Source organism: Micropterus salmoides, unplaced genomic scaffold, assembly GCF_014851395.1.
Source record: "Micropterus salmoides isolate LMB-PRFRI ecotype aquatic unplaced genomic scaffold, ASM1485139v1 Ms_hic_scaffold_10, whole genome shotgun sequence".
In the NCBI taxonomy this organism is placed as follows: Eukaryota; Metazoa; Chordata; class Actinopteri; order Centrarchiformes; family Centrarchidae; genus Micropterus; species Micropterus salmoides.
The window spans coordinates 4,980,665-5,006,255 of NW_024040041.1; the positions used below are offsets into that span (position 1 = coordinate 4,980,665).

The 25,591-nt window shown below is 41.3% G+C and overlaps 1 protein-coding gene across 1 annotated transcript; it reads right to left on the reverse strand.

Moving 5' to 3' along the window:
- Positions 1–25,503, reverse strand: carm1 (coactivator-associated arginine methyltransferase 1). Its single transcript, XM_038709849.1, has 16 exons — positions 25,291–25,503; positions 18,585–18,710; positions 17,065–17,171; positions 15,573–15,677; positions 14,539–14,649; positions 14,210–14,387; positions 13,845–13,935; positions 9,985–10,066; positions 9,704–9,789; positions 9,499–9,588; positions 9,249–9,386; positions 7,987–8,076; positions 7,756–7,868; positions 4,852–4,929; positions 3,793–3,861; positions 1–3,651 (listed from the first exon to the last, which is right to left on the reverse strand). Exons 1-16 carry the CDS (start codon positions 25,430–25,432, stop codon positions 3,512–3,514), a joined length of 1,746 nt encoding a protein of 581 aa, XP_038565777.1. The 5' UTR covers positions 25,433–25,503; the 3' UTR covers positions 1–3,511.
- Between the last annotated feature and the right edge of the window lie 88 nt (positions 25,504–25,591).

The following is a 25,591-nucleotide window of genomic DNA, read 5'->3' on the forward strand; positions in this document are numbered from 1 at the left end:
TGACAGTGAGAAACGTGTTATTACTGGTTGCTCAACACACAGAAATGACAGAACATGACACAGTGTTCCTCTAAACACTATTCCATGATAAAAGTGGACGCCACTATTGACTACACAGAGCAATGATTCCACAACAAAGAGGACATGATCAGAATAGGCTAGCTACCACATGTTAAACATCTGGTGTATCCACAGTATATTAAACAAACTACAGGGAACAAATTAAAGTACTACAACACCTGATTCCAGGATGGTTTTGGAACATCTCCACCACATTTAATTTGCGCTCTTTTTTTTCATCGTTTGTTGTTTTTTTGTGAAAGAAAAAACAAAATAAAGATAACAAAAAGGTTAATCCTACAAAGAGACATTTTTCTTAGCTCTCTTAAAACTTGCTAACTCATAAATTCCAAATAAACAGAGTCCAACAGAGGTGACACTGGAAGCAATGCATACATGTGTCAGTCTTTCTCTCCTTGACTGATAAAAGGGGACAAGGGCGTCAGGTGTGTTGCAGGCATGATATGTGTTGGAGGTCATACATAGTGAACAGACGAGGAGGGAGGTGGCCCTGTCTCCCACGCCTCGACATTAAAGTCTCTTTGTGACAGTCTCTCAGTCTCAATGGAGGTTGGGGTGAGAAGCAGGGAAAGAAAGCAAAGATGTAAACTAGGACGCCGCCAATCCACCGCAGCTTTTCTTATTCCAGCAGCCAGCTGGCTGCCACCTGGGTCATTGGTCCTTAGTGGTGCGTTCTCCAAATGTTCCTCGTCCAACTGTGCTGAAGCAATCTGGTTCAACAAATGACTGGCTGGGGAAGAGCTGCTGCAATGTCCTCTCAGCTAAAAACTGGGTACAGTGTGAAGAGAATAGACAATGGGAGCAGCAGGTGGTGTGTTTCAGGTTTACAGGACTAGCTTTAACAATGTTTTTGGCAGACTGTCCCATTGGTCACCTTCCGTGTCAACAACACACCAAAATCATCCACTAGTGCCTAATACATTGGTATCTCAGGTGACTGCCTTCCCCATAAGGCCTATGTATGCTTTAAAGTTCTTGTCCGGCCATCTGTCAATTTTCTTTTTAACTTTCTCAAACTAATCCCACAGGCATGCCCACTCAAAACAGCAATTTGCTGACTGTACGAAGGTGTGAAAGCAGGGTTTGAATTTCTATCTATATTCTCTATATATTTACACAACTACTACGGTCACTTTTTATGTGTAAAACTAAGGGGCAACACCAAGAATGCCTTTAAGGAGAGGCTGAAAGTGTTGTGCAATTCATCACGTTGGGACTGAAAAGACAGATCAGGTGGGCAGCAGGATACAGCCACAAGGAGGTCGTGACAAGCGTGGCTTTTTAGAACAGCTATAAACACTTTCCCCTTAAGATGTGATGTCATAGGACCTAGCTGAAGCAGAATATAGTAAATGTTACATAATACACCTTCCAACAACTCATTTTACTAATTGGTTGGGAAGAGAAGATTAAAAAAAGACTTTTTGCTCACTTTGGATGGTGCTCCAAACTGGCAACCCCACCACGAGGACAGGACTTCAGAGATGCTAACAGCACACAACACCCAGCTGTCTTATTTTTTACATATGTGTTTAAGACAGCTTTAGAGTAGTTGGGAGGTATATATTTTAAACTTTAGACAGGGTTGCAGTTTTTCCCTGCTTCTAGCTGTTAAGCTTAGCTAAACACATCATGGGCAAGATGTACAAGCATATTGCACTAATCAATACTGTCAAGATTAACAAGGGATCAAATGACTGTGTAACGTGAAAGGCGTCAGTTGTAGTGATGAACCCACAGAATTACTACCCAACAGTGCAGTTCCCCTCAGCTCTATGTAGCTTTTTTGCATCTTTCAGTTCATTGTTTTGGTATTAGCGCCCCCCAGATGGACTGTTTTGGTTCCCTTTCAGTGCTTTCATCAACCACGTGTCCAGCAGAAGCAAGCAGCTGTTTTCAGTGAAAACGATCTGATAAACCCACTGTCCGCCATCTGCCTAGCACCAAACAGTAGATAGAAACAGTTAGCAACTAGCTGGGGAACACAGAGGAGCGTTTAGCAGCTGAAGCGCCAGATATTTCTTCCTCAGGAGTTGGAGTCCAAAACAGAGCTCAAAGGAGAGTGAATGTTGAACATTAGTTTGTCTGGTGATCAGAGTATTGCTCGATAGAGGTACAGATAGAGTAGTAACTGTTTGATGGATCACCTTATAAAGTTGTTATGGTGAACGTGCTAGCAGTGCTGTGTTCACGGCGTGTTCTCCTGCCCCATTGTGGTCAAAAACATCAACTTATGCAGCTTTAAAAATACAGTATAAAGATCAGATCAGTTTGTTTACGCAGCCTATCACCATGTGATACCATGAGGCTAACTTATTTGATGTGACGTATGCTAACATGCTAGCATGGAGCCCACTTCTAGTCAATGCAGTGAAGTATTAGCAAAGAGGACTGGAACATACGACCGCAGCACACACACAGTTCATTACAGTGCCTATTTATCTCATTTCTAAGCATGGAAGGTGACCAGCAAGCCATGCCCAAAACTTGAGGTTTAGGTGAATCTTAGTGGAATGCACCAACAACACTGCCTTTAAATAGAACTACACATTGGGTAATGAGTAGAACTCAGAGGGTCAGTTTGTCCAGGTCACAAAAAAAGCATATCTTCCACATACTCCTTAGGGTGTCTAGGCATGCAGATGGCTTCAGCTTTCTGATATAACTGCCTCTGCCTAAAACCAAAATGATCTGCAAAGCAGAGTGACAAGTGGCAACCGGGGAAAATATGTTGTTTTGGTGGTTTGAAGGAACAGTTTTGTCTGGCATGAGTCAGTCTCTTGAGAGAAGTGGAGAGGGGCTTTGAAGACTGGATCAGATATGAAAAGCCGAGACGGCAGCCCAGGGATGACTGGTGATGATGAAGTGTCCTACTGTACAAATGAGAAGCTTCAGTCTGATAAAGAGGTTTGGAGAATTGTAGGAAGGGACTGATGCTGGTATCTGGCAGCGACTTGAGTCTTAGAGAAGGAAGCGTTTGAAGAAACACTTTGGGGTCATGACACATTTAAAAAAAAAAAAAAAAAAAACAGCCCATAGAAGAGGAGAGGAGGGATTGAGATACATGGTGAGGGAGGAGGGTCGAAACCCAGGAAGGGGGTAGATGATAACTGTAGTGCATCTCAGCTATGCACGTGTTCCACTCCCAATGGATCAAAGAGGGGGTCTGTTAGCAAGACAAGAGTCTGGACGGATACGAGGGCGTTCAACCGTTCATATAGTGATGGACTGAACAAAGTAGACTGAGGATGACGAACAAGAGGGGGAGTGCCACACAGCACTGGTTTTGGTATATTGGTTTTGGCTGCGGTTGGTGGGTCAGTCAGGGTTTGAAGGGTGGGAGTGGACTTTGGGGCTCCACTGGAAGGGGTTGGGGGATCTCATCATGCAGGGGCGGGGAGGACGAAGAGGTCTTTGCAAGGTCTTCGTCTTAACTGCCGTAATGCATGGTGTTGCTGGGGATGACCATTGGCGAGGCCATGGAGATGGCAGCGCCCCCCATGGTGAACTGGTTGGTGACGGGATAGTAAGTACCACTGCTGCTGGGGCCTGACTGGCCCGTAGTGGCTCCTAGAAGGAAGAACAAAGCATTACATTCAACATTCCCACTGAAGATGCTTGTGTGGTAAATTTCTGTTCAGCAAGACAAACTGATTTCATTGCTTGTGTTTCTGTACAGTGGTGTTTTTATAAAGTGATAGGTGGACAAACCCTGGACAATTCCTGTGCTCATAATGGAGCCCATCCTGGAGTGGGTGTGGTTTACAATTCCTGTGTTCACTGTGACCAATTAGAGAGGAAAGCACAGTTAATATGTGCAGCACTACAACAGACTGTAGCCTGTTGCTTCCCATTTGTAGCTACAAAACACAAGATATGTGCCATAGACACAATCATCAGCCAACAGTAGTGCAACCTGTAACTGTCCTTCAACCAATCAGCTGACAGAGACTCTGTCTAAAACACAAAAGACTGTTTTTTCTTATGAACACGTAGCTGTGCTCGTTGCTTAAAATTTGCAGACGTTTGAAAGAACTGGAATAGTTAAAGTGTCAATTTTAAGTGTAAGCACTGAGGGGAGGATCAGATAAAAATAAAGCCCTGAATCGAGGTGAAGTGTCACTTGAGGTGTAGGTGATAAACTGAGTGGGAGGTTTCAGTAGTCAGTACTGAGAGAAAGGAGCAGTTGAAGTGAAGTGCTGGCTGAAGTGTAAGCACTAAAAGTGGTAGGAATACATTGTGTATGAACAATGGGAGAAGTAGTGTTGTTGTTCAGGGGTGAAGACATGAAAGGCTTTGAAGTTTCATGTGTAGAACATTTTAATTATAAAATCATGAACAGAGCCATTCCACTGCACATGTAAAAAGCCATGTTGCACATAGTCTCTATAGGTTTTTGTATATCACCACTCACCAAAGCAAACGTATGTGTTGAAACTACTTAGCAATAAAGCCGTTTCTGATTTTCACATACTAATCTGATACTAAACGTTAAGTTAGAGGTTTGGGTAAAAAGCTCTCTTCTCCTAAAACTCACAGTCCCACAGAATATGTTGTTTCTGCTTTGTGGTGAGAAAAATATTTGGCCAAGCAATCATGTCACTGTTCTCAGTTGCTCATTAGAGATCAGAACATGAACATCTGAGTTCAAACATAAATAGTTTTCATGCACGTCTCCAAATTCATGCTGCACTGCAGACGTTCTTCTGTCTGTTCCCCACTACATTAGGTTCCATGAGATGTTGAGAAGTCAGGAGGAGTGATTCGTACCCAGGGGAATGAGGTTGTTGTGAGACACTGACGGGCCACTGCCAATGACTGTACTGAGGTCATAAGCTGCAGGCATCCCTGGAGGGGAGAGACAGAAAACAAACTAATCAACATTTATTGCATTTTCAACTTTCTCATAATGTACAGCTCTCCTCAACGTAGGGCCTGGTGACACCATGTGACAGCATTAGCATCATCATCATCATCATCATCATCAGGAGGCTCCGCACAAAAAAAATAAATCTGCATTTTACTCACCAACCCATTATGACAGATGACAATATACAGAAAACAAGGAAGAAGTAGGTGGACCCAACGTGTTCTTCAGTTTTGGGCATTTGTAAAATGTTCTCCAAACTGTATAAATTTATTCAATGAATACTTTGATTTCTCTAGTTGTTAGTTAATGTGGTTGAGGGGAGAGTGAATCCTGTTATTCAAGTCTTTCAAAAGGCCATCTAAAAATTTCCAGACTTGTCGGTAGATTTTTCAGATCATATTTAACATTTTAATAAAATAGCAATATGTTTATTAGGAAAATAAATGGTTTTAAAAATCTACTACTGTTATCAACATGGAGTTACATTTTGACTATGTAGGCTATTATTTTGCCCAATAACTGCCAGAAGATTGTAGTCAGGTGCTCTTACAAATCAATCAACACCGTTGGGTCCATCTACATCTACGCAGAACATTGGACCAACTGTCACAGCAATACTTTTGGACTATCGCCCTCTCATACAAGTGGTATTACAACAAAGGACGGGCCGGGGCTAGCTGGTTAGCATGCTAACTGCAGTAGATATCTCTGCAACACAATACATAGATGTCAGACCTGTTACTTCTTCACATTCTGTTGATGTTAGTTAATTTTTTACATTTTAAGCTAAAATTCTGGCCACATCCTACTGGTAAAAGACACTATGTATTAATGTTAAAGAAAATCTATATAAGCAGCACTTTTTGTTGTCGGCCCCACAACTAAAACTGCATTCGGCACACTCTCATACCAAATGGTTTGTCCCCGTGTGACCATACAGTGTCACCTTTTTAATGGTTTGTAAAACACAATGCAGAACCCGAAGCCCTGCTTTAAAGCAAGGACAATGTCTGTGCCTGAAATGTGTTTGAGGATTAGGAGAGAGGGAGGGGGGAATATTAACATGTTTATTACCAATTGATACAAATAGCATGTCTGTGTCAAACTGGCATGTATGGTCACAATTTGTCAGTTAGAATTGTTGTATTTTGCAATGGTTTTAAGGTCTATATCTGAAAGTGTAGTTACTCCGTTAAAACACAAGTGTGAGTGTCCGCCAAAGAGTAGTTATAGTACAGCTGCCTGTGGCTCAAATGTCAGCTGAATTGTAAGATTTGTGTGAATGCGTTGAATTAAAACAAAAAGATTTCCAGAGTTTATGATAGAAGTAGCTAGCAAGTGAGGCATCTCACTTTCTTCTCATCTGTTCAGAGTTGCACATGCACAGTACAGATCGGGCAGGATGCAGCGACAGTGGCATAAGATCCTAAAAACACGTAGGAGCTGTAGGGCTACAAGCAGGTGGAATCCTATGACCGCTGTGGTGCATATCATGACCCGTTTCAGAAAAACAACACCACCAAAACGTTTCCTCAGTTGGAAACCAGTCTAGTATTTGTATCCAAGTCCAAACACAACTTTGAAAGCCATAAAGAACATCCAATACACCCATCTTTCAAAATTTTCAATACTCATTCTTCAGTCGGTCTCTAACAGTGTATGAGGCAAAATAGGCCAACTGGTCAAAAGATCGCAATGATGATATGAAAACAATTGAATAGCCAATTTATTGCAGTGCTTTTCTTAAACTAGCGCGGCCAGATGCATTATTGGGCTTCACCTTACTGTGCCACAGTGTAAACAAAAGGTTTTTTATTAATAAAGGTCTACTTTATTAATGGCATATAGAGCCATATTCTTTCTGCCCTATAGTTTAAAAAAAATGCAAATATATCTTTCATAGACATAATTATCTGTTTTCGAGTCCAAACGGCCCCGCACCGGAACTCTGACACAGTGCTGGCGAACTTTAAGCCCTCTAAACCCCAAGACCCTACACATGTTCATGCCATGGGAAGCTCCAGGTTACGTGCTGTTAAGTTCCTGTAGTGGACAGAGCTTTTTGACTTATAAGAATATGCTCTTAATAATAAATACTTTCAGTTAATCAATATTCTCAGATCAGTTGTAGTAGTTCTGGCCCACACATGGACATAAATCTGACAGGAATCAAGATGTTGGTCAGTATGATAAACACACAGTTCACAGCTTTTGGAGAGCCGTTTTCCCCTCTCTGTGGAGAGAACACTCGTGGACACAGACTGTAGGCCATCTTGTGCTGGTGACGTCATTTGGAGCCACAGTCATGCCCTGCCCATTCACCCAGCCGACTCAATCGCAAGCAGGGCTCCTTTTTATAGCATCAAGTAACTAATTAAAACCAAACTCAGAGAAATCAACACTTGAACAAACATTAACATGGTGTGAATTAAGTAAAATGGTAGAAACCATCTTTGGATCTTGGTTTGTTTGGCCCCCATCCGCTGACATGGAGGGGGCGGGGTTTATGACCTGTACTGCAGCCAGCCACCAGGGGACAATCCAGGTGTTTTGGCTTCTCCTTTGGGGAGCTGTCATGTTGTCCATCTTTAGTTACAGTCTAAGGTGACCACCCATCTCCAGTTCAAGTTACACTATGTATCTCTAAGGTCAATGGACCAGGTCTGTTGTCTTCATTTTCTGTTTCTGATACTGAAACATAACACTACTGAAAATCCCTGACAGATGGAAAACCTGAAGCTGGGTGCCCCGTGTAAACACATGGAGGATGTGTTTCATCTACCAGTGTTTATGTGTGTGTTCACCTGATACAGCCATCCCCTGATTCATGCTGTAGGCCGAACCCGTGTTCCACATGTTCTCGGATGGGGAGGTGTAGTGTGAGCCAGGAGGGGGGTTTGGGGTGGAGCCTGTGTACCTAATGAATACATACACACACAAAAATTAGAGAGAGAGAGACAGTGCTCCCCACCTCAACCGTTAAATGGTGCCAGCCGGATCCAGGTGTGTTAACTGGGGTCAAGACACCAACTCACCTGAAAAAGGGGTTCTTCAAGTCCAGGAGATTGCTGGACTTTGATCCTGTCTGATCCACCTGGGCAACAATACTGATGTCGTAGCTTTGTCTGTTGGGAAGCAGAACAGATGTGTATTAACTGACAAATTATTACTGTATTAATTGACAAAAATGTATGATTATATTAACATTATTACTAATGTGATGTTTTGCATTAATAATATTTTTAAAACATTTTTGTATTTTTTTGTAATCCACCAACCACCACAGCTCATTAATTAACATGTTTTGTACAGGTACTTTTAAAACATGTTGGCTGAACAATTAAAATCTTATCGGAATCGCAATATGGTCTACTGCAATTTCCAAATCGTAGGATGTGCATTACTTGATAAATGCAAAATGTTTGTCAAAATATAATTTTACATTAAATATTGTCATGCTGCAGAAATGTCCTGGCCCACACATCATACTCTACAGACTTAAGAAGACGTGTTTGTTTGGTACAGGTCCCTGCAAAAAAAAAATCCCACCACTATCATTTAAATATGTTTTTCTATGAAAACGAGAATAATTATGTAAAAATTGTAATTCCCTCCAATATTGCAAATCATAATGCAATTGCAGTATCAGTCAAAATAATTGCAATTAGATCTTTTTTAAAAGTTGTTCAGTCCTCTGTGTAAAAACTAAGCATTCCTGAGTGTCACTGTAATATTACATTGTAGTAAATAAATATGCGAGGAGCCCTGTTGGTTCATAATCTCATCTTTCCACTTCTCATGTAACGATACACCCCATGAGAGAAGTTTTTGATTTGATCACATTTTTATGAAGCTGGAAGATTGATGAGTCTTGTGAAACTAGTACAATCACTTGACTTTCTCCCTTGTGGTTACCATGGATACAAATGAAGAGATATTGAGCTGGAAACTTTGAACGTCCTTTAACTTGTCAGCAGCTTTGGTAAATTGTGGAAGTACCTCGTGTTGCATAATGACAATAAATTACCTTGAACCTTAAATTGCTTTGTTGTTTACTCTGTTGCACAAATTTATTAATTTTATTCCCTTGTTTCACAGTTTTAAGTTCCATTTTTAATTTTTTTTGTCTTTAACCCTTCTTGGTTTCTACCTCCCTACCAGTTGCAAGTTTACTATTTCAAGAGCAACTCTACTCAGTCTGAACGGATGCTCTCTGCCTCCAGTTTCAAGGGGAATAATTTGAAGACCACAATATGAAACCACTGACAGGACAGGGTGTACCAATATGCCATCATACCTCTTGTTGGCCACCAGCAGCGCAGTGCCGGACAGCGTATCCCCAGCCTTGGTGAAGAGGGGAGACTGCAGCAGACAGCGCACCTGGTACCAGTGGGTGAGAGGCTCTGTGGGTGCTGTGGACAGCCAAACTGTCATCCTGCAGAGAGGGCGCAAGAGCAGTTCTGGTGTAAGGCCAAGACAAGTGTGTTGGACTAATGAAAAAGCATTTATTCAGATAACATGCGTCTATCAGTGACTGGCCGACTTACACTGATCCCATAAACGCTACGTCAAACCAGAAAGCCAGGCCATGCACCAGGCCTGAGTGCATCATGTGGAACTTAAAGGGAATCTCTATCCTGGGACCCAAAGAAACAGCAGGGAAACAAACATATTAATGAAACTGGGTATGACACATACATTTAAAATATATATTTACAGAATACACACACACACACACACACACACACACACCTGTAAAGATCCTCTTCTTTGGTCTCCAGGAAGTTAACTGTGTGTTTAACCGACTTGGCCATCAGAATACGGATATCAAATGTGTCCTGTGGAGGAAGATCGGAGCTCATGTGTGTTTGTTAACCTGAGAATAATATTCCAGACCACACGCAGGGGGTCCCTGACCCTCTAAGACCCCAATACCACACTCATTTTGCTTGGACATTTGCTGTGTGCATACAACACTAACAACAGACACTAACAAGTGTAAAAATCTTTCTGTGTGTGTGTGGATAACGTACCACAATTGGCTGACGGAAATACTCGTCAACTGCTGCCCCCCGCAGGGCAGAGAGGTCTACACCGTGGAAGGAGGGCTGGTACCTGAGGGCCGAAGACGAAAATCACATTTTAATTTTTAATGTCAATAATTACAAGAGTGCAACCATATTTTCGACACAATCTGAAAATGTTTCAACCAACTAAACCTTTCCTTAAAACAAAATCCTCTTAAAAAAAATGATCTACTGCTCCTGCAATGAATGTAACTTACTGAGTAGAACATCGATCTAGACATGTGGCAGCATCATATTTTCATGCAACGATTGTTGTGGCCAAAAATTTAATTTCCTGAAATACTACTTAGAGCTCAAATATAGCAAAACCATGTTATAGCATATTTACTTTGTATAAAACCCTTCACACACTGAACCATGTAATGTAACTTTGTTGAACTCTGCAAAAGCATGAACATGAAATACACTAAACATCATAACACAATAAAAACAAACAGGTTGGTTGTTAAACGTTTAGGACATGTAACGATTAATGTTTCCATACCCGCTTTGACTTCTTTTGGGTATTACTGTGTGATGGTACAGCTTTGGCTGGGGCAGTTTGTCATCCCCAATAAATATACGGTTTGCGGGTGCATACCCACCGCCAGTGTGGACATGAAGACTAACTGCAGTTGGTCAGTTTGTACTAGGCGTTAGAAGGGGGGCATTCCATATTCAATCAATCTCCCTGTGGTTGTGTACCGTTACTCACACTGCCGTGTTTTATTCTTTTGGGATGCATTTCAAGCTTTTCTCTCTGGTGACATGGATTCTGAGCATATTAAAAGTTAGGTCGCTAAGTTTCTAAAAAAAGGACCCTCTCATGGTTCTTTAACTCTTTTACATAAGCAGATTTTGTTGATTCTGCTTATTAGGGCTTTAGAAACTCCAAAGATACCAAAAAAGCTGAGGTAAGGGGCACTGTTGTGGGGGCTTACTGTATCTGCAAAGTTTTTGGAGGTAGGTCAAGCTTCAGTGGCTCCAACAGTGTCAGAGCTCTTTGTCAGGACTTTGTCATTTGAGCAGTATATGCAGCTAGAGAAGGAAAAAGCAAAATGGAGAAGGAAAGACTACAATTTGAGCATGAGAGAACGATGGTTGATAGAATTGGGAAGGGAGAGAGTAAAAGTAGGACAATAACTGAAACTGTTTCACTGACATGATAAATATGCTGTGCCAGCATCCAGTAAAGAGTTGATGCGGTTCTTGGGGTTAGTGGAGTATTACCCCAGTATTTGCAGCAACTTTTTCCACTGTGGTGGCTCATTTGACGAACCTCTTTTTGTCTGGTCCCCCCACTGTAATGCTGCTTAACTTGTGTAAAAAAAAAAAAAAAATTAATAATAATAATAATAATAATAATATAATATATATATATATATATATATATATATATATATATATATATATATATATATATATAGTATGTTCTGCTCCTGTCCTTGCAGCTCCTGATTTTGAGACACATTTTAGGATACAGGTGGATTCAAGTGAAATTGCTGGGGCTGAACTAGGGGTGGGAACCTAGCATAATTTCTTTCTATACAGGATCATCTGGATAATTACTAAGCATTAAATTTGGGCATTAAAATCCAAAAGAAACATCTCCTAATTAGCTTAAAAGGACTGGTTTGCATCCCTAATTTACTTCATTAACCTCAGCTCCATGGTCCTCCATTTCTTTAATAACCAGTTGCCAGAATCCTCTGAAAACGGAAATATAATTAGCAAGATGTACAGTATGTGTTCAACACAGAGCTGTACATCAGTTTAGTCTAAGCTTCTACCTGATGTTCTCAACCCTGGGCAAGTAGGTAAGTTAGTAATGACATACAGCTGAGCTAATTAATATTACTTTGTTACTAATTTAACTAATGTTACAGAACAGCCAAAAACGTGCTGTACAAGGATGATGTTAGCTATCACTAACTGCATTCATGTTTCCAGCAGTTGGGAAAACTACAGACTTTTAACGGAGACACAGTGACCTACACTCCACATTTACTGCCAGGCTGAAACTTACTGCTAATATTTTTCTCTGCTAACTTTCACCGTCGTGTCCTGCCACTCGCTCTCTCCCAGTCCCTGGGCCTCACGCACAGGATACACAGAGAGCTGCTAAGCGTTGAATGTCACCATGCTCGCACAGTGTGCGCGAGTTAAAATCATCACTTGCGCACTGATATTAATGATTGTGTGACATTTTAGTAGGGTGGTCATTCATTCCACAGCAGTGGTGTGACGAATACAGGGGGAACCACTGGTCTCTTTGTTATGTGCACGCTACAATCCGGGCGCTGCACCTCCTCGAGTTCAACCTTTTGCGTTCCGTCAACATTACTTTATCAATTAACATTTAAATAATCGATTTTTTGTATGAGTAAGTACACAGCTAAAGTCATCCAGATTCATTCACAAATTACACACTGATCAAAAGTTGGTGGCAGTTACATGCAAAGAAGAGCAGCAATGTGCCAACAAAGGCAGCGAAGAATGTTTAAAATGCTTTTTAAAAAAAATCAGCATTCCTAATGTTTAATGAAGACGGACACAACAGGTTTTGGTGAATGATGAATTAATATACTTGGATCTTGAGGCACAGTGTTTTCTTAGTCAAGTAAAATGGGCGCTCTGTCTCAAATTAAAGTTACAAATTACTTCAGTAGGTCAACTAGCTAATTTTAGCATAATGTCCTGTTGTGGCTGCTCTGCCTCTGGTTGACCAGGAGAGATGAGCACCTGTGAGGCTCATCAAAATCAAACTGCTAATGAAGGTAATAGAAATGGTTGGGACTTTTAACACGGGAGAGAGGAGAACCAGCATGCAGGCACACCTCTAAGTGCCTAATTTGAGCATGAAAACACCAACTGCTTGTTATACTACAGAACCAGTCGGTCAACCAAAGACACGCAGACAAACCAGTCTGAAATGTAACCGAGGACGCTCTGCTTTCACTTTGTGTTTGCTGTGTCACCAAGAAGTAGCTACAAGATACCAAATGAAGAGTGTGAGTTTGTTAATGGTGATTGGTCAAGTAAATGTGTCGTCGCATCATAATAAAGATGACTGCAACAATCAAAACAAAGGTAACCACAATCTTCCTGCTGCATGTGTGCCGGATCAGACACCAACACCTTTTTAAGAACAGTACAGAACGGCTGTTGGGACAAACAAAGATGTGTGGGTGTGATAGCACTTGGGGTGAGAATGCCTTGCCTCAGAGGGAGCTGGAGTCAGTGATTGGAACAAAAAGGTTCTCATAGCGGGGTCCGGGAACCCCCGGGAGGTCCCTGAGGGGGTTCCAGGGGGTCCTCAGCAAAAATGGGAATCATTTATTTTGGTTATAATTCCATCCATGTAACAAAATGACAGAATGCATGCTTACTTTGGTCATGAGTTTCATACACTTCCTGTAATAAACCATTTAAAAGCAAAACTCCAGATGGGGGACCCTGAACCAAATCTTATCAAATGGGGGTGCATGGTCTCATGTGTGCCACTTTAGGCTTCCTAGATGTGAAAAAGTAAAAAATTCCCAAACCGCAGCTTGTGCTCATTTATACAAGGGAGGAACGGTTCGGGACGGATACACGTTCAATCACATCCATAGTACCATCCAAGAAAAAAACTCACTCGTTGAAGACACCCTTGATTTGACTCAGACTGCTGAAGCATCATGTTACCTCCAGCTTAAGTTCCTTCACTGGAGAGGGGACTAATAGGAGGCCATCGGTATAAACTATGAAACTTGTTTCGGGTGTTAGGCCACTAAACCATGGCCCCTCTATTCCCACCCTCCCTCACAGCCTCTCTCCCTACTCACCAGAAGTTGGCCTTGGTGAACTGCTCCATGTAGAGCTGCTCGTCTGTGAATGGGGCCAGGTGGACGTCACCAATAGTTGGGAACATTTTACCTGAAACACACAGGAGAGCCGGTCAAAAGTAAGATTAACGTACAGGCAGAATCAAACCATTAACATTAACACATGGCCTCATATATATTTGACTATCCTCACTGTGGCCTCATGGTGTTAAGTGAAATCTGAGATCAACTGTAAACAGATGGCAAGAGTGCAAAAGTTGTTTCTGCTGCTACTTTACTGTGCCCTTTAGTGGTCTTTCACCCTCCACTCTACCATCACACATATTTCCCCATATGCCCTTCTTCTGTGCCCCAAACCTCCTCACCATTGGGTTTGAGGAACTTTTTGGCATGCAGGTAGCTCTCCAGCATGCGCTCATTGAATAACATGTAGCCCATGGGCTCCGAGATGATGATGTCGACTTGCTCAGGCAGCGTCACCTCCTCTACCTTCCCCGGGATGACAACCACACGCTCCCCTAAACGGTTGCTGTTCACCAGCACCTGTAACGCAGAGCACACCTTTAATACAGCCGGAAATCCTGCTTGGGATTGGTCAGAATGGAGAGACCCCATCAACGAAGCCATTCAAAACATAAATTCATATTAGCGTTGATCTGTGTGTGTGTGTGTGTGTGTGTGTGTGTGTGTGGACCTCGGCGTGCTGTGCCATGGTGCTGGCCTCCACAGCATAGACCTTCCTGGCTCCAGCTTGGGCTGCAAAGAAAGAGAGGATCCCCGAGCCACAACCGACATCCAGCACCACCTGGAGGAAAGAAGACACCGTCACCCACAGCAACAATTACAGGTATGCATCAATCACATGAACTTTGGATCAATGATTTGGAAGAAACTGAAGCAAATGGAGTGATAATGAAATCACTCAATCAATAATTAAATACACCAAAACATGAGCCTTTTCCTCAACTCTCTGTTGGCAAAAATGCAGTTTAAAATAATAACAGGGGCAGATTAACCACCAAAATGTGTTATTGTTAAATTGTTAAAATTAATATTGTGGTAACAGTATATTCTAACATGCTGGCATTGCGCAACAACAGGCATGGCAGAAAGCGAAAGTAACACTGCTACCGGCTCCACAGAGAAAGAGTTCCAGAAAGGGGAACAACTTCAACAGTGTGGAAGTGGCTGGTTAAAAGATTGGGATTAGGGTTTTTATTTTAGGGCCATACCACTAGTCCTAGTATATAGGTATGATAAGGGAAATGTAAAGTGTTCATTTCAATCTAACATAACCTTGTTTTGCTGCTGAGCTCGCATACTGGTCTGGACAGTTTGTTTGGACTTTAAAAAAGAAAAAAAATACTTACAGAATGAGGCCTAACCAATATGTTTGGCAAACACTGCTATCTTGAATAACATTGGTTGGGTACAAACATATCCAAATCCAATAAAGATCCAGGTGGTATGAAATGCTCCTTGGCCTTGGAGGTAACTCGATTAACACTCTAGGTAGTAAGTTACTTAGCTGGACATGCTATCTAGTGTTGGACAATAATTGTTCAAGGGAGGGGTTTGGTGACTGTTCAACTGCACTAATTAGAATTTGTTTTAGTTGGTCTTTAACGTTAGTTAATGTAGGTCATATTCTGGTCTTGTTTCTAATTGAAAAGAACAAAAAAAACAGATCAGCTGTTAGCTCTTTAACAAGCTGTTTTAAAAGGTTACCTTATCCTTGAAGTCAGTGTGGTTCTGGAGAATAGCCCGTTGGTAAGTTCCTGTCCGAACGTAGTCCTGCATCATGTTCTGTTGCTGGGAGAGGTAGCCATAAAACTGCAGAGAATAACAATAAAATACAAAATTCAATACATTGATGAATTTATTTATATGAAGTCTGTGTCATGCAAGCAGACTCTGTAAGGAAACACAAATATATCTGGATATTTCAATAAGTAAAATATAAGACATTGCAATAGTCATCCTGTTTTGCTGTCAGAAATGATTTCATTGTGATTTTCAAATTTTCAGTTCATCATTTTTATTACTAAAAGAAAACAAAGCAGATCTCAGGAGATATCCTCCAAGCCTCTGATTGGGCGGGACAGTCTGTTCTCTGAACCTCCATCACTGTCTGGTTTGGATCTGCCACCAAAAAGGACAGAAGCAGACTACAACGGACAGTCAGGACTGCAGAAAAGATCATTGGTCCAACCTGCCTTCCAGTCAGGACATTTCCTGAGTCAGGAAACTCTAATCAGCCACCCATTTACTGGTTACCACTTATTTATTCACCATTCTCTATTTCAGTGCTGTTCATACTGTTATATTGTCATATTGTATATACATCCTTTGCACCATGCTCCATCGCACTGTGTACATGTATGTGTACCTGTATATCACATCCACCTCCGACATGTACATAATAATGATAATATTTTACTCCTGCATCCTTTGCACTCTGCTCACTGCACTATTTGTTAATATGTCTACACGTTTTTGTTCATAGTGTGTAAATTTGTGTTGTCTACACAGTAGCCTGTGTCTGATTATGATTCAGTGTTTGACTGACAGCTGGGCCAGCACAATGTAAGCAAACCTTTTCCGAGAACTATAGCTGGAGAGACCAACATTTCTGGTACAGGTTGTACCAGCTTTTTCATTGTGTTACGGCTAACTAGCTAATTAGCCATCTTGCATGCGACATGATGTTAGCAGGGGGCACTCTTTCTCTGTGACTGGTAGCTTTTTTAGCAATTCAGGGTCCAGGACAAGACGTGTCGAGGTTTGTGGGAAAAGGAGACACTGGCTAGACAATGCTGATGTGTGTTGTGCTTAAAGTCTGAGGCTCGTCTTGTGTGGCATGGCAGCTTGCTGTCTGACAGCAGAATCATCAGCACTGGCTTCATGCAAATAGTTCAAAACAAACACTTTCAGTTAACTGACTGGCTGTATGCAAAGAATGTCACATGCCTCCTGGCATGCACACAAATGGAATGTCTTTATGAGACCAACTTAAAATATGAGAACAATGAAGTGTCATTTACAGAGCAGAACTGTATGCTGTGCCAGAAATTAAAGTTTCAAGTCTACTGTATATTCACCATCTTTTATGAAGTTGGGGTGGTGTGTGTGTGTGTGTGTGTGTGTGTGTGTGTGTGTGTGTGTGTGTGTGTGTGTGTGTGTGTGTGTGTGTGTGTTTGTGCATGCGTGCTCCTCTCACCTGGAAGTACTGAACAGCAGAGGACTCCTCTGTTCTTTCACTAAAGACTGAGCGCTCACTGAGATGCCCACGACTGTTCTTCAGGACGTTATAAAAGGACTGAAAGTCTGAAGCAGAACATAAACACACAAACATGAACAATTATAGGTCATACTTTATACTAAGGATGCACCAAGCCGATCCTGATATCAGCTATCAGCCTGATACTGACTCAAAGCCCATGTTGCCTTACACATAAAACATGGAGTGTCAGTGTCTTCCCCACAGTGCATTAAGTTAGAATGTCATAACGAGGAATACAGTTTATTCATTTCACACTGGTATCAGATCGGTACTCGGCATTGGCCCGTACCATAAAGCTCAGTTATTGGTATCGGGACTGAAAAAGTTGGCTTGGTGCATCCCTGTATTGGGCCCTACATTAAACAAAAGACAGCAACACATACACAGTGCAATCAGAAAGTATTACGACAGTTATGTTGAATGTTGAACCTTTAAGGGAAAAGATTACTATAGAAAGCCAGCCTTCAGCAGTTGATGATTCATGTAGAACACATGGAAATGAAGAAATAGCTTTGTCCTTGTATTGCAGTGCATAGGAATAACTTTCCTAGTGCTATAAGTATGAATAAGTAAGACTAGACTCATGTCAACATAATGCTTAGCTTTACACACTTGGGACAAGCAAGGCAGGGTTTATATTTCTAGTTTATCATGAACGGGGCTTGTTTAATGTAACTAATGTAGATAATTAATAGTATTCTCCTTGGCCTTGAAAGTAATACTGACCTGTTGCTGTAGCTAGAGAGCTACTTAGCTGGGCGTGCTAACATTTGCAAATAAACACAGCTGGATCTATTCCTTACACACTTTGCTCTGTGAGCGCTCAGTGGGTTGGGAGGATAAAAAATGAGAAACCAGCATCCAAACACATTCTATAGGGAGTGTCTCTGTTACTACAGCCACACATACACAGCTTCACATGTAGAAAAGTTTTAAGCTCCACAGGCCCGCATAGTGTGGTTACAGTTGCTAAACTGTGATTGGACAATTACTGTTCAGGGGAGGGGCTCAGCAAACCTTCAGTATATTCATCGGGATAAAAGGGTGTTTGTGTATGCTAGTGTGGGTTGAGACTCATTACGCCTGCTGCACACTCCACGGAAAGTGTACCAAGTGTGTGGGAAGCCCAGGCTCACTGCTTACATAACAAACTTTGGTACGTCGGCTCACTCGGAGGTTAAAAACAAAGCCACATGTGATGCTGGAGCGGGGGTATTTAAAAATGGCCACTGAGCCACGCAGGCATACAATACCTAAACTCTAAATCACCACATTAATGAGACATTATCCTAATATTTGGTTCCATAGGAATCACTTCTTCATTGGGAGTTGCACATTTAGCAACTTGTTTCCAGCAGACATTACAGTCACACAACTATTTTTGGCTCACACATGGGATGTGTGTGTGTTACCTACATACAGCATGAAACAGTCTTATGGTGTGGGGGTGTTTGTACCTGCAGGTGAGGAGAACTGTAGCAGGACGCTGTTGCAGCCCAGTGTGATGATGAATGACTGCTTCCCCACGCGGCTGCACTCTGTCTCCCTGGAAACTGAACACTTGAACACACTCGCCTCCTCTCCTGAAAAGAAAGGGATGGGACGGAGAGAGTTAGGACAACATGGGACATACTTTCATACAGTCAATTTCTATTAAAAAAATTAAAAAATGATTGTGCAAATGCTGCTTGAACTTTATTTTTTACTGGATAAATATGATGAGGGTCCTCTGGAGACCACACCATTTAATACAAAGTAATACAAAGTCCTGAAGACAAGCTGTAAATGGCCAAGTTTGAACAAAACAGAACTACCGATTAGAAAAAGTGCATTTTCAGTTTTAAAAATGTGTTTCAACATTTCATAGGACAGTCAAAGAGACAGTTTTCTTGCTACAATACACACGTTTGGCCTGAGATAAAAATTTCAGACTCTACACAACACTGAATACATCGCAGCCTCTATTATATATATCGTAGCCTCTAGTTCGGTCTCGTTTTAAGAGCTTGAAAAATGGTGTAGGTGAGGTGCTGATGATCAGTGTTGCTGTCTAACCAGTTTTAGGGCTGCACGATTAATATAATCGCATTAGTTATGTGCAATTAAATAACTGCAAAAAGTGTGCAACTTAAGCAGAAAAGGTGTGCTGTATGTGAGAGACTCTCCTCTCAGTTTGCACTGCAGTCTGCTCATTATCTCTCCCCACACCGTAACCTCCCCGCCCCTAATCGTTCAAAACATATCCGGACTCGCCACCGGGAGAAATACCGGTGGTTACATTAACGTTATGTTTTGTCGACAGCAAAAAAACGGTAAGACAGAAGAAAACAGGGATAAGATAAAGAAGGTCTGGCTTTGGATCGTTGGCCAGTTAACCTTAGCTGTACTGCTGCCTTTTGTTTTTCAACTTTTCATAAAGCCAATGTCACTCACTTCTCGTCAACTGACCAATCACAGCCTGGATGGGGCGGGACATTAGAAAAAGTTTGATGTGCTGCAGCAAATCATTAAATGTTGAACAATGTGATTAACAAGTTAATACTTTGGATTAACAAATTAGAGAATGAAACAGCTGTAACTGGATTTAATATTCACCTAGTGGTAAAATAGTATACTATTACATGAAATTATAATGAATATAGTAATTAATATATTAACATTATACTAATAGTATACTGTTAACTGAACATTATACTCTTTATTTAATGTTATAATATACTAATAGACTCATTTACACTAGTTCCTCCTCCAGGTTGTGGATAGAGGCTCTGCAGTGGACTCAGATTTAGATTGAAGATTTGTAGATAGTAGATTTAGATCCAGTGTGCCAGTATTAGCTCCTTTTAGCCGTCTCCTCCTGAGAGCAACACACACCCCTTGTTCTGTTTTACTAAAGTTATTGTAATAAATATTGTTTAACTTTGTTCAAGTTGAGAAAAACACATTTCAAAGTGTCAGTATTTTGTCCCATAAAATGTACAAAAGTTAATCCGTCCCTCAGAACTACAATATAGGACTGGAAAAGCAGTATAATAGGTCTCCTTTATTAATGTAAAGAACGCAAAAAAAACATATCCCTCAACTTTGCAGATTTTCAACCATCTGTCTATTTATTTGCCGTAGTCAGTAATATCTATCTTGCACACAGGCAAGATACACACTTGCACGTACACACTTAGCATCAAAGACCAATTTCAGCCCTGAAGCCTCTGGTTATCCACTAGGATATAAAACAAACATCATTATGTAAATCATGTTGACATATTGCTTATTACTAATGTAATAAAAGTTGGATTTAGCGCCATCGGCACAGGAATCTGATGTGGGCTACTTTTACTTTGCCAGAATGTTTCACAATGACATATACCGGTTCAGTCAGTTTGCAAACCGGTTTAAGCTCATACAACGGACCACAAACTAAAAACTGACAACACTACTCCCAGGTTCCTTAAAAAAGCATGCCAAAAGAATATATATATATATTTATTTATTTTTTTATTTTTTTATTTTTTTATTTGTGATTTTTTTAACACAACATTTATTTTGCTTAATAAAGATGGCCTAGATAACAAAGGAGTTAGTAAGGTGACTCCATGTTTCCTGCAGACTTGCTTTCCTTCCTGTGGCAGGTCACTGACAGATTACAGTGTGATGTAAAGCAGCCAGCGACATGAAAGCATGCAACTCCCTCGCAATAAAAGAATGATAAAGCAGAACGCTTGAGGGTTTAGTGTGATGGGATTTTTCACTCTTTGGAAGTTGGTTTCCTAACTGTGCAAGAATGAACGATGACTGTGTGTTGAGAGCAGCAGAAGGAACAACTAGTACAAACTTAAAAACATCAATGTTATTATTGCCCGTGCAAACACTTCTCCAGGCTGGAAAAACATCCTGGTCGTGCAGCAGGCCCAGTACAGACTCAAAGCAGCCTGAGCTAATCCAGCACATATTAAGGGATTAAAAGCAGCACTTCATGTTTGCATCTTCTGGAAAAGACGCCAGCCACACCTCACTTCTGCTACCAGCCACTTGCACTGTTGACCAGGTGACAATGTGACAAAACATGTTTATCAATACAAATACAGATGATCCAGGGTTGCATGCATTTATTTCTACTTTGGGTAAATGATGTTCATGTTCCCCAAACACATATCTAACAAATTTCCCTTCAGGGATCAATAAAGAATTTTTGATTCTGTGTTTCTGATCTAAGGTCATCAAACACGAGACGGCACACTCCAGCTGAGGAACATTTTTCCTCGTCACCATTACCTGATGTGATGTAAAACACTGAAATTATAAAATTATGAATTGCATGATTATTAAAACATGACGTACATTTCCCATAATGCAACAAATATTTTATTTTTGTCAGTTAGAGACTCCCTGCCTGTAAAATGCCTACATCTTTTGAACGCCTGCCCTCCAGTTTGTCACACAGCCCAATCCCACAACACAAACCTCTATCAGAGCCACAGAAGACATTAAACAACTGCTTCCAAACGCTCAGTACAACTGACATGTGTGCTTAAAAATCAGTGGACATGCCTATTAATGACTACGCAGGATATTTTCTCTTTCTCGTTCTGATAAAAGTACCTCTATTAAATAAAATCAGAGAAGGCCAAAGTTCTACACACAAAATGCTGACATTTCCCTCTTCCTCTGCTTGCTTCTGCAATTCAGTGAGAGAAATGAGCCTTCTGTCCTGACAATATTTTGAACCTTGACTAAATGAGTTAGCGCAGCTGTCATGTTTGAATAGGATCAACTTCACTTTTTTTCCCCCACTAAGCCGTTTCCTTGTTACTGCTTTTCTTGCAGTCTCAATCACACCGACTCTCACAGCTCATCTGTCACACAGATAGGCATACGCCACTATTGGTTCTGCTGCTCTACATCATCAATAAACATGTACGAGATTGAATGGGGTGGCTACATGCTAGCCTGCTGCTGACAGCTTAGCATTAGACTGAATAAGCAGCTGTAGACTTCAGGACCTGAACATGACAGGGTGGAAAAAGCAGAAGCTGCTGATTTTCCAAACTTCGTAGTGTTTTTTTTTTGTCATGGTACCCTTTCCTGCCCACTCATACATCATGAACACACACTTTTCAACTATAAATTACACGAGAGATATGTTTTAAGAATTTATTTTTACAACCTGACAAAACAAATAAAAGTGATGTAAAAGATCATATGAACCAACATCAATGTTGAGCGAAATAATACAGCATCAGCAGTTGTAGGCTACAGTTGTGTTGATTAATAATAAAATAAAACAAATAAAATAAACAATGAATGAAAAGCAAGTATGCTATTAAGTTAAATATATGTTTTTCTTTTTTTTAAGTAAGATTTGCTCATCTTGAACTGTGTTTCTCTAAGTTCTATTGACAAATCTTTCCACTGCTTGCTCTGGCTGCTTGCGTTTGTGACTGCTGTGAATCTGGAAAACATAACTGCTGTAAAGTGTGTAATGTTACTCTAATGATGGCAAATATGAGCAGTCATGTTTAATGCAGACACATTGAAAGAGTTTTTAGAGTGGTGATTTCACCGTTTATTTATTTCTCGTCTCAAAACATAAAAACGTAACCTTTAAAATGTACAAAAATTTTTAAAATGAATAAATCTTTCGGCAACCTCGGCCCATGTTGGGAGCCGTGGATTAGAACCCACTGTGAGTTCATGCACAATCTTAACGTCCTTCACAGTACAGAGGGAAGTCTTGACAGAATCGGTTAATTAAACTTGGTTAAATATTAGCAAAATGCCCTGCACTGATTAACATCACGTTCAGTAGAGGTGTGGGAATTTCCCAATTCTAGGATGCATCACGATGCTGACGTGGAAGATTCTGTATCGATGCAGTGACAAAACATATTAGCAATTTGCAGCCTAGAAAATTACAGCCTACTAATATTGATCGTTGGTTTTCCGGTTCCAGGTAATCATTGTGTTGCAACATCACTGTCTTGCATTTAACTGTGGGCAAATATTAGGCTAATGTTATTTTTAAAGGTTGGGAGATATGGCGGAGATATGTGTAAAATCTGCCTCATCAAATTGTAATATATTGGTAATATAACAAATTTGAGGAACCCTGTCATCCTGAGGCTTTTTTGTGCTAAGGTATCATGCAGATACAGGTATTGAATAGATGCAGCTTTTCATGTTACAGACTGTTGTAGTCTGAATGTTGAAAGCACTTTCTAAATTAAAATGAGTTCAGATTTATCTGACTGTATCAACTGATGAAAAGTAATAATTAGTCATTTAACTGACGCTTTTATCTAAAGCGATTTACAATTGCTATCTGTCAGAGGTCGCACGCCTTTGGAGCAATTAGGGGTTACGTGTCTTGCTCAGGGACACACTGGTGGATGTCATGGTGGGAATAAAACCCAGGTCTCCCACACCAAAGGCATGTCTCTTATACACTTTCATCACCACCCCTAAAAGGTAAGCAGTGCAGAAAATCTAGAAAACTGAGAATGCTATACATTGAGATGCATCAAACTTCGTTAAGCAGTTGAATCGCAATTGAATCATGAGGCCAGTAAAGATCCACACCTCTTAACATTCAGTCAGTCTCCACGCCTCCTCCATCAAAATGTGACTTTACCTTGGTATAAAAAAGTCTGACAGCCTGTGCTTAGCAAACCTTCTACCTGACCTGTAAACAGACTTTGATGTATAATGTCAGTTCACCTTACTTTAGTTGCTTTATATTCTAGAGGTTTTCTAAGACAGGACTTCATTACAGCTGAGGCAACAAGATACAAAACTGACTGGATAGATTAATCAGTTTATATTAAGCACAGAGGAAATTATATTATTAGGTTGTTCGTTTACATTTTAGCAACCACTCCGATACATGAGAATATCTTCTCACTCACCTAAAAGGGCAGACCATTCATCTTCATAGCGATATCATTTTCAGTGGCACAGCAGAAGATCTTTTCAGACAACCTTGTCCAAATCTTTAACATACACACTTTGTAATGTATATGTAATTATTCCTGGCTACTTAACACAATATTTGCTACCCACCTTTTACATATTTTTTTTCCTTTTTGAATCATATTACTTTTATTTTTAAGGGCCTAAATTAAAGTGCACCTTTTAATGTGTGCTGCAAGAGATGTGTTGATGCAGAGTTGCCCAAATGCCTACAGTACACGTCCGTGTGCTTTTCTATAACGTGAGGATCACAGATCACAGCAGAGGAGGCCTGCGCAGCTGCTCCTTTTCAGCGGGACATCCCATTGAATAAGAAAAGCTGCGGAGGAGCGGGGCGGCTCGCTCGGACGCTGCCGCCACACAACAAGGAAGTCGGGGGGGGGGGGGACCCGGCTATTGTTCCAATGAGAACAAAGATGAATGCATAAGTAATGAGGGCCCGGTCTCGCTACGCAACCCAAAACGCAAAGAGTGCTTTTCCCTTTAAAAAGTAAAATATTTATAAGTGTATGTGTTTACCGCTTTCTTACAGAGCGGGATGTTGGCTAAATGCAGCCGCCCGGACAGCAGAGCACTGTGGCGGGGCAGCACTCACGAGTGATGCCCTCTGCTCCGAAACAACCCAGACACGCTAACGTTAATACACAAGCTAAACATAAAAATAACATTACCTGTGTCTCATTGGGACAAACCGGAGAGGTTCATTTACAAAAGAAATGGGCATATTTATATGAGAAAATAACAGTTAGCGATAAACATCAAGGGGCAAAAGACGTTAGAGGCGAGCAGGTCTGCTGCACGTTAGCGCATCATTGCTGAGACCGGGCTAGTGGCATTGTTTAACTAGCATTTAACTACACACTACTTAGCTGCCTTTGCTTATTGGTGCGACTAACTAACGTTAAGCTACGTTGCATGTGTTGCGTTGTATTTTTGTCGAGCTCTCCGAGGCGGTGAACTTGTGGAGCCAGAGTTTAACAAGCATCAAAAGCCCCATCGGACGACGAAAAAACTGGACTTTTAAGGGCTCCCTCGTGATACCCAGGGGGAGGCGACGTGGTCTCTCAAGACGGATTAGCTTCTTGGTGGCTAATGCTACCAGATTAGCTGTATAAGCATTAGCACTGCATAGCATTAGCACTGGCAGTTAAGGCAGGCCGAACATCCGAGGAGCAGCTACAGAAAAGGTCAACTCACCATTGGAGAGATTGATGAGGGCAGCATCTTGTGTGCTTTTGACTTCTAACCGCAGGGGCTGCTGCTCTGAGTGTCGCTGTATGTCTCCATTCGCGTCTCCGATGGAGAGGAGCCGCACGCCGGGGAACACCGACACCGCCATCTTCGATCTGGAAGTAGAGACAGGTCGGTGGCGCTCACATCCAACCACGCACTGCTCTCTGCTGGAGGTAGACTGGGCATCTACATGATAAAGCGCCCAACAGCGCCACCGGGCGTTTGAAGGAGGGTATTGTGTAAACACGTTCGTCATACGCATACG